This window comes from Zingiber officinale, chromosome 5B, assembly GCF_018446385.1.
Source record: "Zingiber officinale cultivar Zhangliang chromosome 5B, Zo_v1.1, whole genome shotgun sequence".
Classification (NCBI taxonomy): domain Eukaryota; kingdom Viridiplantae; phylum Streptophyta; class Magnoliopsida; order Zingiberales; family Zingiberaceae; genus Zingiber; species Zingiber officinale.
In genome coordinates, this window is record NC_055995.1 from 136,723,776 (window position 1) to 136,741,375 (window position 17,600).

General features: G+C 37.2%; 1 protein-coding gene and 1 pseudogene across 2 annotated transcripts; both read right to left on the reverse strand.

Moving 5' to 3' along the window:
- Nucleotides 1–746: 746 nt before the first annotated feature.
- Nucleotides 747–2,531, reverse strand: LOC121986247 (annotated as a pseudogene).
- A 2,111-nt stretch (nt 2,532–4,642) lies between these two features.
- Nucleotides 4,643–17,278, reverse strand: LOC121986249. 2 transcript variants are annotated; one of them, XM_042540111.1, is made up of 12 exons: nt 17,143–17,278; nt 15,716–15,775; nt 15,549–15,602; nt 15,380–15,440; nt 15,176–15,252; nt 14,373–14,422; nt 7,544–7,626; nt 6,539–6,609; nt 6,291–6,456; nt 5,185–5,330; nt 5,004–5,093; nt 4,643–4,884 (listed from the first exon to the last, which is right to left on the reverse strand). In XM_042540111.1, exons 1-12 carry the CDS (start codon nt 17,179–17,181, stop codon nt 4,798–4,800), a joined length of 984 nt encoding a protein of 327 aa, XP_042396045.1. In that variant the 5' UTR covers nt 17,182–17,278; the 3' UTR covers nt 4,643–4,797. The 2 variants fall into 2 exon arrangements, with proteins under 2 accessions (XP_042396045.1, XP_042396046.1); XM_042540112.1 differs by having other exon boundaries at nt 15,716–15,766; nt 17,143–17,255.
- Between the last annotated feature and the right edge of the window lie 322 nt (nt 17,279–17,600).

Consider the following 17,600-nt stretch of genomic DNA (forward strand, 5'->3'; position numbering starts at 1 on the left):
AAGAGTACTTCAATTGTATTATTCTTGCACTTCATATCTATATTTGTAATTTCCGAATTAATAGTAAATTGTCCAACGAAAATGATCAACAATTGTGGGTCTTAGAGTAGGAGTCGTCGAAGGCTCCAAATCAAGTAATCAAAAGTGTTAGCACTTGCTAGCATGCATCGATCTTACACAACTAATATGTGTATTATAGTATTGTTTGCCAAACTATATCCAAAAAAAGAGCTAACAGTGTAATTTGTCTATTATTTTGTTACTGGCAACAAAATAAAACACTAACTCGAAAATACTAAATGTCAAAACTTACACAGGCTTGGGTTTCTAGACAACTAAAAGTAGATTGTGTTGGTGAAGGATGCACAACACTTAACCCAGAGTGTTGAACTCAAGATAGAAAAGAGGTATCAACTCCTGCTGTCCCTGCGTAGATATATCTTAAAATATTTTAAACGTCTTAAATATTAGGCAAAGGAATGATCAAGTTATTAACTGCTCAATAATTTGAGGTCTTTATGTACGGAATAATCAAAGGGCAAATATATAAACCCTCCTTAGCAAGTGAACACTATTAGTATCCGAAATCAGACAAAAAAATTGTAACGAAGTTAGTAGCTATTCTGCAGAATTGAGTTTGAACATCCATGTATCTATCAAAAACTTGTTATCTTTCAAGCCTATGCAGAGAGGAAGGCAGAAGATTCTACCTAGAAACTTGTTAACTCCAAATGGTCAAGAACAGGTAAATAAAATCTACCACGTAACTAAAAAATAAACAATATTACGACAATTCTACAAATACATGTGTGAAAAGGAATAGGATAATTCAGGAGGAAATATATTCAATGTTTTTTCTCAGTTACCATTTCCTTATTTACTTGTTGCAGAGCAAAGGTTTGAGCATCCTTCACACTCCCCAAAATCTCCATTTCAATCTTCTCTCCAAATGCTTCTTTCTGTGCCAAAAGTTGTGAGTACAATGTTAAAGAGGTGGTGGAAGAAATTCTGCTGCATGAAGCTGCTTCAATTTCTTGGTATGGGAAAACCCCGGGTGTTGTTGCACTGGTAAAGATGCTTTCTTCAGAGATTTCAAATGTGACGGTAGACTTGATAGAAACTTCTTTCTACCAGATATGGCATCAAGAAGACTTGCTTTATGCTGTTCCAGTTTCTCATGAAGCTTGCAAAGCTCCTTTCTCTGATGACATGATAATACAAGAAATAAAATCATAAGTTTGGAATGGTAAAAGACAGGTATCAGCAGTATTCTCAAAATCCGATGTACTCAATCACTTAAAAATTCAACATACAAAATAGTGCATCAGCAATACTCACTTTCGATTGATATAGAGAATATAAGGAGGACAACTGGAAGAGGGTACAAGAATAAGATGCCTCAACGAAATGTATGGCAACTCAAAAGAGAGTTGCCTGAGAAGACAATGCAGCTGACAAGGAACCATAGTCTAAATGAATCTGAAAATTAATCAGTTGTTTTCAACTATATACTTCTCAAAAGGACGGTATATTTTAATTCTAAATGCCAAGCAAAGAAATATTTGCAAATTAAGTGATACGGGGCAACAATTACCAAGTAAATTTCCACCAAATTTTGGGAAATTGAAATTTACATATAATGGAGAATAAAGGAGATGAGGAATAAGTTATCCTTCCCTCGATGATAAGCTTCCCAAAAAAGAAGAAGCAAATTCCTGTTCTCCATATCCCTTCAAACTTCTAATATAAACGAAACCAGAGAGGGAAAGCTGCTATCTAATACCCAATTTGTTTAATCTCGGCTTCCATTATCAACAGTGATTCCTTTTGATCCCCCAATGAATCTGTCTACAGAAAAATGTTTACGACTGCCAAAGGCATAGATTTTAGCGATAGAATCAAGACAAACTTCCATCTGCAGCATTGTTCGGCTCTAGGTGACAGAACTATCGTCGTTGAATCAACAATTTAACAGAAATACAACAAAGTCAGGTACCTGAAATAGCTCAAAGTTGAGCCTCTTCAACATCAAATCATGCGCCACGTGGCCCGCCATCGCCATCCCCTTGATTTCCTCCGGCGCGCTACTTAAGAATTCTTCTTCAGGCACGAGCTCAATATCAGGATACTTGGACCGGAAATCTTTGCAAGCCTTGATAGCCTTCAGGTAGTGGCTCTTCTCATACAGGAGGTGTGAAGGTGCAGCGTGGTGGTATCCACCGGGCCCTTCGAAGCCTCCGTCTCCGCCTTGATGCAGTCCTCCACCAAAATCGACCGATTGACCTACAAAACAGCTGAAGAAGAAGAAGAAAGTTAGGGTTCCACTAAAACCCCTAGAATCAAAGTAGGAAAAAATTGAAACTTTCACCGAGAGGGACCTTTCGTAGGGTGATGAAGTGGAGGGGCATCTGGGTGATGAGCTCGCGGAGCTCAGATTTGGAACTCCCTTCCTCCTTGATGAACAGCATCTTGGACGCCACATCCTCCATCTCCATCCTCGTCTCCTCGAGGAGTTGATGAGCAGTGGATCTTTAGACTTCGATCGCCTCCTCCGCTTCACTCTCCCAGCCGCCGGCGAATCACCTCTTCAGGCTACTCTATCGCGGAAGAAAGAGCAAGGGCAGATGCACCTGATAAGCACGTGCTAAAGGGCATACATAGGTTTTGGAAATAGTATATAATTGGTAAATCAAACATAATATTTCCATTTTAGTACTTATGTGCACGAATTTTATTTTTTAATTATTTTTTGAAATTTTAGTACATTATTTATTTATATTTTTTATTAAATGATTTAAATGTTAAGTCAAAAGATTTTTCTTTTTTTTATACAATGGAAATTTCGATGGGGTATGTTTTAAGAAGTTTATAGGGCAGCTAAAGGTGACGTGGAGAACTAAATTATGAGATTAGTTTAAGAAATTTATGAGAAGAATAATTAGGAAAACTTACATTTTTTAAAATACTTTTTCTTATTTATTCTCATCAAAATGATGCAGAAGGTGAGTTTAACTTTATAAGAGATTGGTCTTATTTTACTCTTCTTTGAATAAAGTTGATGGTAAAAAATGAATATATTTGTCTCAGTATTTCTGTTAATTTATCTTAGGATTATGGAAAAGATAAATTACGGATAACTATTAACTTTTGGAATAATGACTAACATATAAGGGAGGTATTTATCTCGATTTTGTCGAGATTCAAATCTCATACTTCATGATGGCAACATCTTATGTGTTAGCCACTAGACCGTCCCGAGAGGACTTCTTTGAATGAACATATGATTAACCAAGCTATGTAATGTCGGGCCTGGGGTGATCGGCTCGGTCCCACAAAAGTTTCCCATCGATCATCAAGGTAAATTGGGAAGCGCTAGCAGCGGGTAGCTCAGGAGCCCAGCATCCTTTAGTTGCGTGCCCCATTTAGAAAAAAAATTCCTACAAATTTATCATAACTGGGGCTCGAATCGCGGATACCTGGATGACAACTTATATATCCTCCCGTTACATCATAGCCCCGGGGCTCTTTGAATGAACATGACCAATGAAGAAAGGTAGATAATGGAACGAAAGTGAAAGAAAAGATCTATTTTACCATCATGCCAAGCAGGGGCGTAGCTATATAAGGCTCAGGGGGTGCGGTTGCACCCCCTGAAATTCAAGGAAAATATTAATACGGTGGGAAAAAAATTTAAAAAAAATGTATAGTCATAAATTTTGAAACTTTCTCATCTTTTTAGCAAAAAATTTCAATTAAAACCCTTTCAACTTAACCCATTTTCCTCTTTTCTCAAGTTAATTTTTTTCTTTATCCGTTTTTCTTCTTCCTCCTCTAATCTCGAACTTTTATTTTCCTCTTTTCATTTTTTTTCTTCCTATAATTTCTTTCATATTCTTTTTCTAACTCTAATTTTACCCATAAAATCTTTTGCGACATGTCGCTGCCGTTATAACCCAAGTCACTATCGTCGGACATCGATTGCTACCATCGTCACTGTCATTTGTTGCATGGTCGTTGTCTTCACTTGTCTAACGTCATCGCTTCACCGATGCTCCATAAAAAAAATACCTTTTAATTGAGGTGAAATTTACTTAATTGATTTCTTTCGCTTAGTCGATACTGTTGTTTACTGCCAACATCATCGTCATCATTCGCCAACTCCGTCGTTTTACCCCTCCTGAGTGAAAATCCTAACTACACCACTGATGCCAAGTACATCCTCTGTCATTCTTGATAAACCCATCCTACTCGCATTGGCAAGCCAAACCTACTCACTTGGGAGCGATTACAATCACTCGACTTGACAGATCTTAGATGCACACCTTGCCACCCATAGAATTGGAATTGGCTAGGGAGCTCAATCTCCTAAATCATACGATCAATGATGGTACAATATATCAATCAATCTTTGCACAAATAAAAATTTGTCCAATAAAGATGGATCACCTCTTCACCAATCAACTCGTATAGCTTCTTTGCACAAATAAAAATTTGTCCAATAAAGATGGATCACCTCTTCACCAATCAACTCGTATAGCTTCTTTTCTTGTTTTCCCGAATTTAGTCTATACTTACAAAACTATGTCAAAGTTGCCACCTTATGTGGTATCGCAATTAACCTGATACAAAGCATTCGACTGTATATTGACAAAGATTAGATTTAACAAGTGTGCCAAATGGCTACAATAAATATTGCCAACACATGTAATGAACGGTCTGAATGAGGAAATTCTATGTTTTTAAAAATCGTCGAATTGAGTACAACACAGTACGTAGCGAAGTTAGCATGACATCTAGCTATTTTTGTGATGAAAGATTTGGTCGAAGTGTAGTCTGAAGGCCTGCGTGGAACCCTTGTGTGTATGCTGCATTCTTCAAACTCATCTGCAAAATGAATGCATAATGCTTTAGCTCGTAGTCGATCGATAGACATTAATTCAGGCATTAATGTTCGAGTTGTTCTAGAGCTACTCGTAACTACAGTAGATGAGCTCATCGCTTACAATCATATGCTCCAAATCAGAGCTGACGCGTCTGCTCGCAACATCCACAACTGAAGGTCTAATTTGCGTATCATTTAACTCCTTGGTTACCTGCAAGACAAAGTAAGTGCAAGATAAAGTAATTCGAATGGAAATGAAATATTGGTTGGAAAATTAATAAGCGCAAAATTAATTTTTTAACCTCGGTAAGCAAGGCTGTGGATGTCTTGTTCAATATTTCTTTTACGAGTTTCTCGATATCGGTAGCTTCAGCTAGCGGGTCTATTGAGCGTTGAACTTTGTCGACCTTCTTTGGTAAGACTGCCCGACTTTTGGCATCTCCTGAGGCTGGATGAGGAAAGTTCCATATTAGTAAAAGTAAACAAATTTTAGATGAGATTGCAGCATATTTTGCAGAACGAAGAACTCAATAAACTCAACAAACATATGCAATATGTACAGTTTGAATGAGCATTGGGAATTAACTGTCAAAAACTTGGATCTAGCAATTAAAACTCTCGCAGTCAAATAAGTCGAATCAATTTATAAAAGGGTTAAAGGTAGACTAAACAAATGCTACAACACAACTATACAAACAAAGATCTAAGTGATCTAGGTATTGTTAACTCTAAGGCTCTACATTAAAAGGGCTAGGAGTAAGGTATTTCATGCCAACCGATATAGATGAACATATGTATTGGTGGCCTAGATTATGATCATAGCACCCTAAATGATCTAAGTACAAGCACAGTAATATTACTTCAAAATATATCAGAAACATTTTCGGATTAAATTACCTGTGAGCACATGCTGTATACGTAAGCCCCACGGCAGTTAAAGATCGAGAGATATATTTGCATTCATGATTTACTAATTATGGATATCATTACAGGAGATTAGTGACGGGTGGGATCTCCGATAGTAAAATGAGTGCCCTATACCTTAATTCTGTATGCTATCTTTCATGCTCATGCTTTATAAATGTTAAGATTCTATATGTTCGCCCACTTTCAGTCGATAAAGCTAGCTCAAGAAACAATACGATTCTAAAATCACCATTAACTTGATGCAACTAGCATAAAGAAAGAAAATTGCACAGGAGACTAGATGAAATTTCTCATGCGAAAAGAAACCAAGAGCAGAAATTTTATATCCTTGCAAGCCAAAGTGATCATTTCTTTATAAAGACCACTCAAACCATTAATGCAAAAAAAAACAAACAAAGAGATAATAGGTAGGTAAAAATTCTCTAAACATCATGATGTGAGGGGAAAAAAAAATCTACTAGCTTTAAAAAAAGAAGCTCACCAGGATGGTTTACAGATTTCTTAGCAGGAAGAACATCCTTTTCAACAACCTTTTCAGTTGGAGCAGAAGTAACAGTGTTTGCTATTGTATCCGACGGGGTGGTAACTCCAGATGGAACTAAATCAGCAAGATCAGGTGGATTGTCCTTCCCAACCACTGGATTTGCCTATTATAAAAAACTATTATCAATTTGTATTGAAACAGCTGCCATGAACTTATGTTTACACTTCCGCTAACTGCTGAATCACCTCTAGATCCACATATGAAGGTTGTCTTCCAATTGATACCAGAAACTTGTCAAGGCTGCTTGCGTTAAGGGCTGTAGAACAAAATATTTGATGATAGAAATCAGCCTAAGTAATTGATATACAAACATTTAGTAGAGGGAAAAATTTGCAATCAGCCTCACATCAGTAGACCAGAGAGTTGAATGATTCACCATTGGTCTAGGAGGGCAATGAAACTAAAAACTGTCCAGATATCAGTTAGCAATGCTATTGTGATTAAGATCATATCAATATTCGCTCGTCTATCATTACTTTCTTCTGTTTGCTACATTAAGTCAATTTAACAAAGTTTATATTGTTGAAGATTAGATTTGACAAATTTGTTTGCTACAATGATCAGGAAGCATGATAAAGGAAGGGATATACTAAGACTCAAGCAGAGACTGCTTCAATTAGATGAATCCTCCAACATGTCATCCTACATTTGAATATATATTTGACCATAACTACAGAGGTTTATGATGCAAACTTGATTCATGCACTTAATTTTAATCATGATTTTTTCTTATAATTGTCATATATAGCCTCACCATGCTTGATCAACGAGCCACAGGTTAAATGATTTTTACAATAATATCACCTGCAACTATATTGATGAAGCATGCCCATGGTTCTTGAATCAGAAGAGTTTTCAGTTACAAAGATTAAGAAACATAATTCTAGCCAAATTCATCATCAGAGAATGTCACATCACTTTATTTTAGCAGTAGAATGCACAAAAAATTCTCACAGTTGGAGTTTCTTGTGTGATGTAGTAATAGAAATAAAATGTGCATATATATAAGGGAAAGAATACTTCAGATACTTAAAATGCTGAGTTGATGCAACAAACTGATTATTGAGCCCAATCCTTAAGTATAAATAGGTAACTGGCCCTAACAATTTAATAAACTTCAAATAAACATATTTAAAAGGAAAAAATAACAGGTGGAAAAGGAAGCAATCAGAAAAGACCCTCTGACTTACAAATTGTAACTTCATTAGTGAGTGGGTGGAAGTAGCAGGATGGACTAGCTTTGAATCCTTGATCCAGCAACAACGAGACGCAACTTGAAAAATAAATAAATAGTCTATTAAAACACCAGCTCTTAAACCAATAGAAGAAAGATTACAGCAAAAAGAACTTCACTCGAATATACTTGAGAAAGCATTTTCTTGTCATATAATTTTTTTAACAGGCAAAAATTTGTCGTTGATTTGAAAAATAGAGAAGCAATAAGGAAAATTGGGTTAAAGATAGTTAGGCGTCTTGTTTAGAGTTGTTGAAATCTCTGCATCCTTCTCAACAGAAATTAGAGAATCACAATGACAATTGATAAACTTGCTGCCTTGAGATCCAACAAGAGACCAGAAAGCACCTGCCAGTAGGAGGCAATCAGATTCATTGAATTTGAAAAATGTTCTAATGGGAAGTGGGGGTTTCTGATCAGCTAGAGAAGTAAATGTCATGAGGGAGAACAAGAGAGAATGGTATCTCTTGGCTACTCATCTAGAACAAAAAGGAAAAGTAGAAAAGGCAGAGGGAATAGAGTTACCATGATTAGAGGAAAAGAGTGCATGATCCTAAAACAACGACGTCGGCCATCCACGCGAGACCCACAAACGACGCCACAACCCTCGCCGTTACTGGAGGCGGCACTGCTAGCCCAGAGATGTCGCAAGGCCTCTCTGCTCCTGATCCAGCCGAGGTCCTCCCACCTCCTTCTCAGCATTGATGCCGACCCTCGCAGGCCACTGACCCTCGCGGCCCGACGTCGACTGTCCGAGGCCTATCGCTGATGTCATTGGCCATCAAGTGAGACACCTCTCCTTCCGTCGACGCTGTGGAAAGGGGATTGATTTCGATCTGTGCATCTTTGATCGGCGATTGGTGTCGATCGATGTTCATTGTGCTCCTCTCCTTCCTCCAACCACTGAGTCGAGCCCTAGTTTTGATTTCCGTCACCATACTTGAGTGTCGCGGCTCTGACCAACCGATTTCTCCCCTTCTTGCACCCATCTACCTCCAGGGCCAGTGCTAGGCCTCACCTCCTAGTCCGACGAGAAGATTTCCGCCTGAACCTCCAAACATTACGGCTCCAGCTCACAATCAAGGATCGATTGAAGGTAGGTTGTTTAGTATCTTTGGTGGTAGATTAAGATTTGGGAATAATGATCAGATCCTAAGGTTAGTTGTGTTTTAGGGTACTCGTGTGGAGATCAGTGACTCCACTTTGCTCCGGCCACTGTTTCTGATAGCAACCTCCTCCGGCAGCGGGTCAAGTGGTTGTGCTACGGATTTAGATGAGTTTTAGGTTGATTTATGCCTGAATTTAAATTCAGATTGATTAGTGACATGGTTGGGAGATTAATCAAAGATTTTGTACGATTAGAGATACCCTAATTAGGTTGGGGATTTTGTTTAGCTATTTAATTCAGATGAAATTAGCTAAATAAAATATGTTGATGCAAGACGTTGATTCGAGACGAGCGTCTCGACGTGGAATTTGTTCCGATATGAATTACTGATTAAGGCGGATACTTCTTACTTTGATTCTTTAGTACTTTGACCTTAATGCATGATCTAGATATTTAGATAGATGTTGTATTTACCTTGACTCCACTCGTATTTTTCCTGAACTTGATACTTATCTGCTTGATCTTTGAGATAATCGTTTCAATATATATACAATCTCTTGTTGTCATCCATGATATTTAGCAGATGCTAGATACCATGTTTACTTGCTTTGATTGTTGTTTATTCATGTACCTTATTGAGCATGCTAGCTTGTAGCATACCTGATTTCTATTTATATATATGATGACTGTTGCATCTTACTTATCGTGTCATTGCATGCATACCTACGACTACGTCTTCCTTGTGGTTGAGTGAGTTGTTGGTCAGCGCCGCACACTCGGTTACTCATGGGTAGTGGTAGCTGGAGGAGATGTCGCTTGTCCTGCCGTGCCACACTCGATCACTCACGGATAGTGGTAGCTGGAGTTGCGAACAACAAGAACCCCATTGCTACGTAGCTAGTTAGCTATTATGCACCTGTCCACTCGGCCACTCGAGAGTAGTGGTAGCTAGAGTGTTGTACAGTTGTCATTGTCCAGGCCTCTCGACCATACAAGGGGCATGGTGCAGAGGGGTGGGCGGGAGTAACCATCCATGCATACGCTTTTGTTATTATACTTGCTTATGCTTTTGATTGCTTATTTATGCAGTTATTTTATTGTATCCATGTGATATGCTTACATATGTTGAGTTATATACCTGTTGCATGTGGTTCGACACTGGCTTACTTATTGGTAGTATGTATATACCTCACATGATACCCTTGTAGTTATGAACAGTACTATTGCAGATCCTCACTACCCCTAACTTTCTATTACTAGCTTAGTATATGAGTTCAAGTATGAACATCTATTATGATATCACTGTAGTACATGATACTCTTCCCTATGAGACTATATACCTTTAAATCTCTAGATATTTATTATGCTCATGCACTATCTGTCTATTACCCGGTTAGTCCCAGCACTCACCACCCCTTGAACTGATTTTTCTTTCGCCGAGGAAGAGGTAGATGATACAAGAATACATGGAGGATCCTGACTGCCGGTCTCACGTCACATCTGAGGATGATTTTCTGGTTTTGTTTCCTGCTTTGTTTGTGTTTTAAATTTGTGAACTTGGTATTGTAATAACTCAATGTGGACTTGGAGTTTAGCCTTGTGGTTTCTTGTATTTGGTTTGATGTTGTGGTGTCAAGCCAAGCCGGCTCGCATTTTTTTTTTTTTTTGTGGCTTTGCGTTCGTTATTTTGTGACTTCTGTTGTGTTTTATTTCAGTCATGTGGGTTATTTATCAATTGCGTGGTTATGTTTACATCCATGTGGACTATTGATTACTTGTGAGTAACTTTGTGGCATGGTATACATGTTTCATTTATCATTGCTATAGGGAAGGTGTTGTCTGATTTTTGTCGGACAACCTTACCCTCGGGGCATGACAAGCTCCAACTCCTTATGTTTTCTGCCGGCCCTAAGAAGCTCCCCTCCCCATTGTTCTCCACCGGTTCTAGAACTCCAAGGGAAGACCAAAAGGAGAGAGTTGGTAGCTAAAGATTGAAGGCGTGTTCCCTACTTAATTTATGCTTTAGCAAGTTTCTATAATTAGTGAAAACTCGGATCTTATAGTGTGATGTTCTTGGCTGTTTTTGGGAGATTGATTCCCTAGTTTAGGTTCTTTTCCTAAGCCCCAAATGATTTGTATGAATAGAAGATTTCGGATTTCTTGAAGGGATAGTTTCCTCACTAAATTTTAAAGGTTGTCCATCATACTCTTACTTTACAAGTTTGTACATGTTCTTTATCTTCTAGTTGCTTTAAATCCTTCATATAATGTGTAAAATTAAGGGGCATGTATGGAGAACATTTTAGGTGAATTAATCTGAATTTAATGTCATTTAATTACTAGTGAAAACGTTTAGGATTCTCTATACTTCATGAAATCGGATCCTTGTTTGTAGTTTTAATATTTCATGTAGTTTCTTCATTGTTTTGATGTATACAATGACCCTTAAAATTTGGGAACTCGTGAAAATGTATGGAGAACATTTTAGGTGAATAAATCTGAATTTAATGTCATTTAATTACTGGTGAAAACGTTTAGGATTCTCTATACTTCATGAAATCATATCCTTGTTTCTAGTTTTAATATTTCATGTAGTTTCTTCATTCTTTTGATACATACCCTTAAAATTAGGGAACTCGTGGAAATGTATGGAGAACATTTTAGATGAGTAAATATGAATTTAATGTCATTTAATTACCGCTGAAAACGTGTAGGATTCTCTATACTTCATGAAATCGGATCCTTGTTTGTAGTTTTAATATTTCATGTAATTTCTTCATTTTTTTTATGCATATAATGACCCTTAAAATTAGGGAACTCGTGGTTAATGGATTGAGAACATTTTAAGATGTTTTATCAGAATTTAAGGTCCTCTAAATACTGTGAGAATAATTAGGGATCTTCACATTTCATCTGACGAGGAACCTCGGTCTCGTCGGGCTCCGCCCTCCTCTGAGGGTGTCCTAAACAACGCTCGGTGAAAAGGAATTGGTGTGTTTGGCGCTGGCCCAGTCGTCTCTGATCTTTTGCCTCTGACTTGGCTGGATTATAGGTTCAGCCATGCGCCCAGGATCTCCAGGCTGGCCGGATCCTGAGATGGCTGGCTCTTGTACTGGCCGATCGGCTAACATTCGCTGTTGCTGCTGTTCCATTGCTTTTGCTATTCCGGCTTAGATTAACCTTTCCAACTCTTCTGTCGTCAGCGTTACGGTCGTTGATCGTCCGGCGTCTTCCATCCTCTGCTCCTGGGTTCAGGTTGATTTCCCACAGACGGCGCCAATTTGATCCTGCCCCGAAGCTGAGTGAACGGCTGTCGGGAAATACCGCTGATGTGGATCTCCGTGTGCTGTGGAAACGCCTCGCTCCTGCAATCACAAGTCGTTAGTGCCAAGCCAGGAAGGGGTTCCCGGCGACGGCCCTCCGACGCTCAAGTCACACAATGGCAAGAAGAGAAATGAAAGAAATGAAGAAGTGAATGGTGGTGCTCAGAGACGTATCTACGCGTGCCTCCGCGGGTGACTACTCCTCTTCTTATATAGAGTTTCGATGGGTTGACTACACACTTCCCGGGCGGACATGACTTCCTAAGCTTTCCTCAATAGCTAACATCGAGAAAGGATCCCTGACATCTTACCTTAACGGGGCGGACGCATTTATGCCAAGGCGGCGCAATCTTCTTACGTACGATTTCCTATCCATTCGCGCCGTCAGACAGCGGCATCGACTCCCAAAAGGATGTTAAGACATATTTCCCTTCTTAAATGTCAGCCGTTAATCTGCTGTCACTTCCTTGGGTCTATCCGGCCGGCTCACTCTTTGGTCTTCGACGGGTATCGCTATTCCGATCGGCATGAGTATCTCTTTCCCTGCCCACCTTAGATTCGGCCCGCCTTCTTTGAATTCTTTAGGCTGATCGGGTTGCGGGCTCGGCCTCACCGCCACAAACTCCTCCTGCAGCTCAGCCCATGGGACTTCGGTCCGGCTAGTCTCTTAGTCGACCGCCCTTTGACATTGGCGACCATCCGAACGTTGAACCTCCTCGGCGGTAGGCCCCCCTAGGTCATCACCGGATCACAAATTATATGAAATCAGAAAATTTATTAACTCATTAATGGGATGAGAGTTAGGATCCTTAGGATTCAACAAGTTAAGCTATAAATCATGTCTTTCCTTTACAATCATGTTTAGGTCCTTATACTTGCTTCCGTTAGAAGTGGCACTTTCCTTGTTACTCTTGATGGATTGTATAATTCCTATGTTTCGGATTTAATAAAAGTTAGTTTTATTCACGATATTAGGGAGCTTGATCATGTTATTCCCTTACTAGCATGTTAGTTTCTTATGCATGCTCATGCTATGTTGATGCACAGTCTATGCTTAAGCTTACGTTATGAATTTGCATGTTTATGTTAAGATTTACGATTATATCCATGTCTAAGTAATGATCAAGTTTATATTAAGTGCATGATTATGCTTATGTCCATGTTTATGTAATGAACATGGTTGAGTGTGACCAACATCCTTAACCCGGGAGCTCACTAAATCTATGTGGTCGAGTGTGACAAGTGTCCTTAACGTGGGAGCTCACCAAATCTACGTGGTCGAGTGTGACTGGTGTCCTTAGCCCGGGAGCTCACCAAACCCTATGTGATCGAGTGTGACCGGTGTCCTTAACCCGGTAGCTCACCAAATCAGTGCCCGAGAGCTCACCAACCCTACGTGGTTATGTTTATGGTTGTATGTACATGCTCATAATTAAGTCTATTTTTATGTGTATGTTTTTATGCCATGTAAGTATGCTTATGTTTATGTACATGCTCATGATTAAGTTTATTCTTATGTTTATGTTTATGTCATGCAAGTATGCTTACGCCTATGCTTATCTGCTCATGATCAAGCCAACTCTTATGCTTAGCTTATCTACATGCTTATGTTCATGCTCTCATGCTTACGTTGATGCCTATGCTTGGTATGCCAATAGGAAAGTCCTAAGCGACCTAGCATGTGTTTCCCTTAGTACACTAGATATAGGCGCTAACTATTGCATAACACAGTTTTGAATATGCTAAGTCTATCAACTCACAAATTTTAACGTTTTCAAATAATGGGACCAATGAGATAGGAGGCATTAACCAGTGAGTTAGCCCGAGACAATGACAGTACAACCCGAAAACCTTCCAGTTTAGTTTCCGCATTAGTTAGATGTTTTCTTTGAAGAATAAATCCCGAACTATATGACCAGTACCAAAAGTCACTAGTAATTTATGTTTTAAGAGCTATCTATGTATCTTAGTTGAATTGAGAACCCATTATGGAAATATGTGTAAGTGATGTCTACAATTTTATATATATATGTATATATATTAGGGACATCACACAACTCACTAGACATTGGAGGTTTGTTGTAGTTTCTAACAAATATGCTAACTTTATGTAACACTTTGCGCTGATACTAGTTAAAGACTAAGCATTCCGGGTTAATTCCACTGTTTGGAGAATTGACCTTGAACTAGGCATGAGAAAAATAGGTCAGAAAAAACTAGAAAATGAGAAAACTTAAATAACATGCATTTTTCACAAAACTATATATTACAAATATATAGCAAAATAAAAGGTTAAAAATCCACTAAAACTTTTCATACAAACAACATAACATACACAGTTAAGGAGTACATACCTTGCAGAGTCATTAATTAATGCAAATGGTGTTACGCATCCAAGTGGTACCTTGAAAAGCAATCCAGAAGTTATATTAACTACAGAAACATGATATCCATCAATATAATATAATAGACAAGGTCCATAATTTTTTGTATTGCTTCCTTCTAGTAGTATGGATTTTTTCTTGGTAGAAATCAAATCAAAAAAATATTCTATATGTGGGTTCTGTAAGTACCCGGAATAGTTTTGATGTGGTCAACCAAGTTCAATTAGATCCTATTGTGTTTAATCCTCGTGTCTAAGTGTGCAAGTCCGTAGTCATCTTTTATTTAATCACTGACAAATCATGATCATGGTTAAATATGAAGCAAAAGGCAAAGGTGACAAGAAATGGTAAATGATTGTAATAAAGTAGTTCAGGTTAAAAGGTTAACATTTCTATTCCATGCAACTTTTTTAGATCCATTTATGATCTCCATATTAATTCACTCACATATTGATAATTAAATAATCTCAAATGAAATATACAAGCGAACCTGGTACGTTCATGCATAGCTTGTAGTAACTATGACTGGTTTATAAACACTAGTAGATGAAATTGCCAACACTAGTCTGTTTTATCTTGAACCAATGCTGAGTTTTTATAAGTCAAAGAACAGAGAAAACCAAAGTAGTTAATAGACTAGCACCAAACTCTAAAACTATTTGAAAAGGAAACTATAATCCAACATAGTCATTGTTAAGGCATCATGAACAGAGAGATAGTCATGATATCGGACAAAAAGGAATTATTGAAACATATACATAAAAACAAGAAACCTGAAGTAATTCTTGCAAAGCTTCTTCAGGAGCCATCCGCAAACCTCCTTTTCCCAGACCAAGCCTTTGGGATAAAACTATTTGATAAATTGCATATGTTTAAAATCTCAGAAATTAGACAAGCTGATCATTCTAGTAGCAATACTGAATGCAACATAAATAATTAATCATGTAATATGGAAACCATTAAGTTATCATCAATACCTTTTAAGTCAACGTTTGTGTCTGCAAGAGCAGAAACAACATAAAACCTCTGTTTCTTGTCCTGAAAAAATAATTAACTGTCAGATATATAAACAGGATCGAATGTTTTCCACTGTTGGCAAGCAAAAACTTTGCATTACAGAAAATTCATTTTTGCCACTTGTATTACCTTTAACAGCAAATTTTTACTTAATGCACCTCCCAAATGCCCCACTTCCTTTGCCTGACAAAATAAAAAATGTTTATAGGGGGAAATAGTTGATACTTGATACAAGACATATTTCATCATAAGGAAAACAATTATTTAAAAATAGTGAAGAAGCAATTATTACTAACCTGAGCCTCCACAGTGAGGACAGGAGGATGATCATAGCAAAGGAAGTCTATCTGAAGTTCCTATAGACGAACACAATGAGCCAGAGTGTTAGAATCTATAATACAGAAGAGACCAAAGTTTGTTCCAATAAATAATAATAGATGTGCAAAACTAAATCCCCACACTTTCAGCGACACTTAAAATTAACTGCTCAATAAATAAGTTGTTTCAAACCAAATCATGATACACAATTTTTTGTATCCTTGAGTACAATGAATCAAGTAATTGCATCCCTATAGGATAATTTAAAGGTTCTAAAGATTGTGCAAGTGTCATTGAGTCATTGCACAATATGCGTGATATGTGGATCGTATACGAGCACAGATGCAGTCTATCATCCGCATCAAGACATGTTTGCTACAACAATTGAGGCCAGCTACATAGATATAGTCCCTCAATGGAGACCTACGTACTATATATTTAAGAAATTAATATTCACAGTAATGAAAAACATGTGTCAAAAATATATATATATAATTTTTTTTTGCTATATAATATGTCAAATAATCAACCTAAGTAATAAATATGAAAAAATCGTCCACCAATCATTTAAAAAGTAAATCAATCATTCATTCCAATCCATAATTCCAACTAAATATTTTTCATACGAATCTATGTGATTCATATAACACTAAAAAATATAAAACATGACAAACTATGCTAATCAACAGACACACTCTAAAAAATAAAGCTTAAATGTTAACCTAAGAAATATATAAATGTGTTTTTCATTTGTCTATTTGTAAAAGTATTGTTTAGTTAAATCAATAGCAGTTCTATATGACTTAGACTTTTAACAAACCTTATGTGTCCATGAGCAGATGCAGTGCAGCCCAGTAGGTTCCTATGCATGAGAAGACTAAGCGACTACTAACACTTTGAAAATATAAATCACACTAATGAAAACGTAGCAAGGAAATTGAAACTAATGATTAGTTAACATTACAGAAACTGTGTTTGTATTAGATTTCATGACTCGAAACAAATCCCATGGAGGCTCAAACTAAATCTAACACTTCAAACATAAACAAGATTGATAATGTCAACTTGTAATATTTCTGAATTTGTACTTATAATAAACGTCCTTCCTAATTAAAAACACTGGTCAACACATTTCTTTTGCAATCTATCATAGCGAACAAAATCCATCTTTCTATCCTTGCTAATGCCCTGAAACAAAAAAAAATATTCCGGTACCTGCTTTTTTTAGAAAAAATAGTTTTTTAACTTAAAACTAGCACAGTAGTTTTGAGAAAATGCTGTTGTCGATAGAACAAGCTTATAAATGCATCAGATAAATCACAGAGAAACAATTGACTGGAAAATTCAATGGCATCGGAAGAGTACGCGATGAGAAATGCGTCGACGGAAGGCTTAAGAGACGCACCTTTAGGCGAGCAAGGAGCTGATCCTTAGTATACCCCATTGCGGCGACGGCGACTGAAAGAGAGACAGAGGAAACCCTAATGTCAAAGCATAGAAGGCAGAGGAGACGCTAATGGGGAAGCCTGGCCCGTTGAAACATACAATTTACAAAAATAATAATAATTCATTTTTCAAAAAAAAACAACTTAATTAAAATTAGTTTAACATAAATCATCTTAAAATTATTATAATAACTACTAAATAATTACTATTTTAACCTTTTTCAAATGAATATTAATTAAATTTAAATAATATTAACTTAATTAATAAAGAAGTTTTGATATAAAAGTATATTAATTATAATATTTTTGTAAAGTTAAATTTTAAAAAATAATAATTTATTTTAATATATTATCCTCATATTTAATCAAGAAACAGAACTCTTTAATAATTAATTTGGATGGATTTCAAAATTAAATT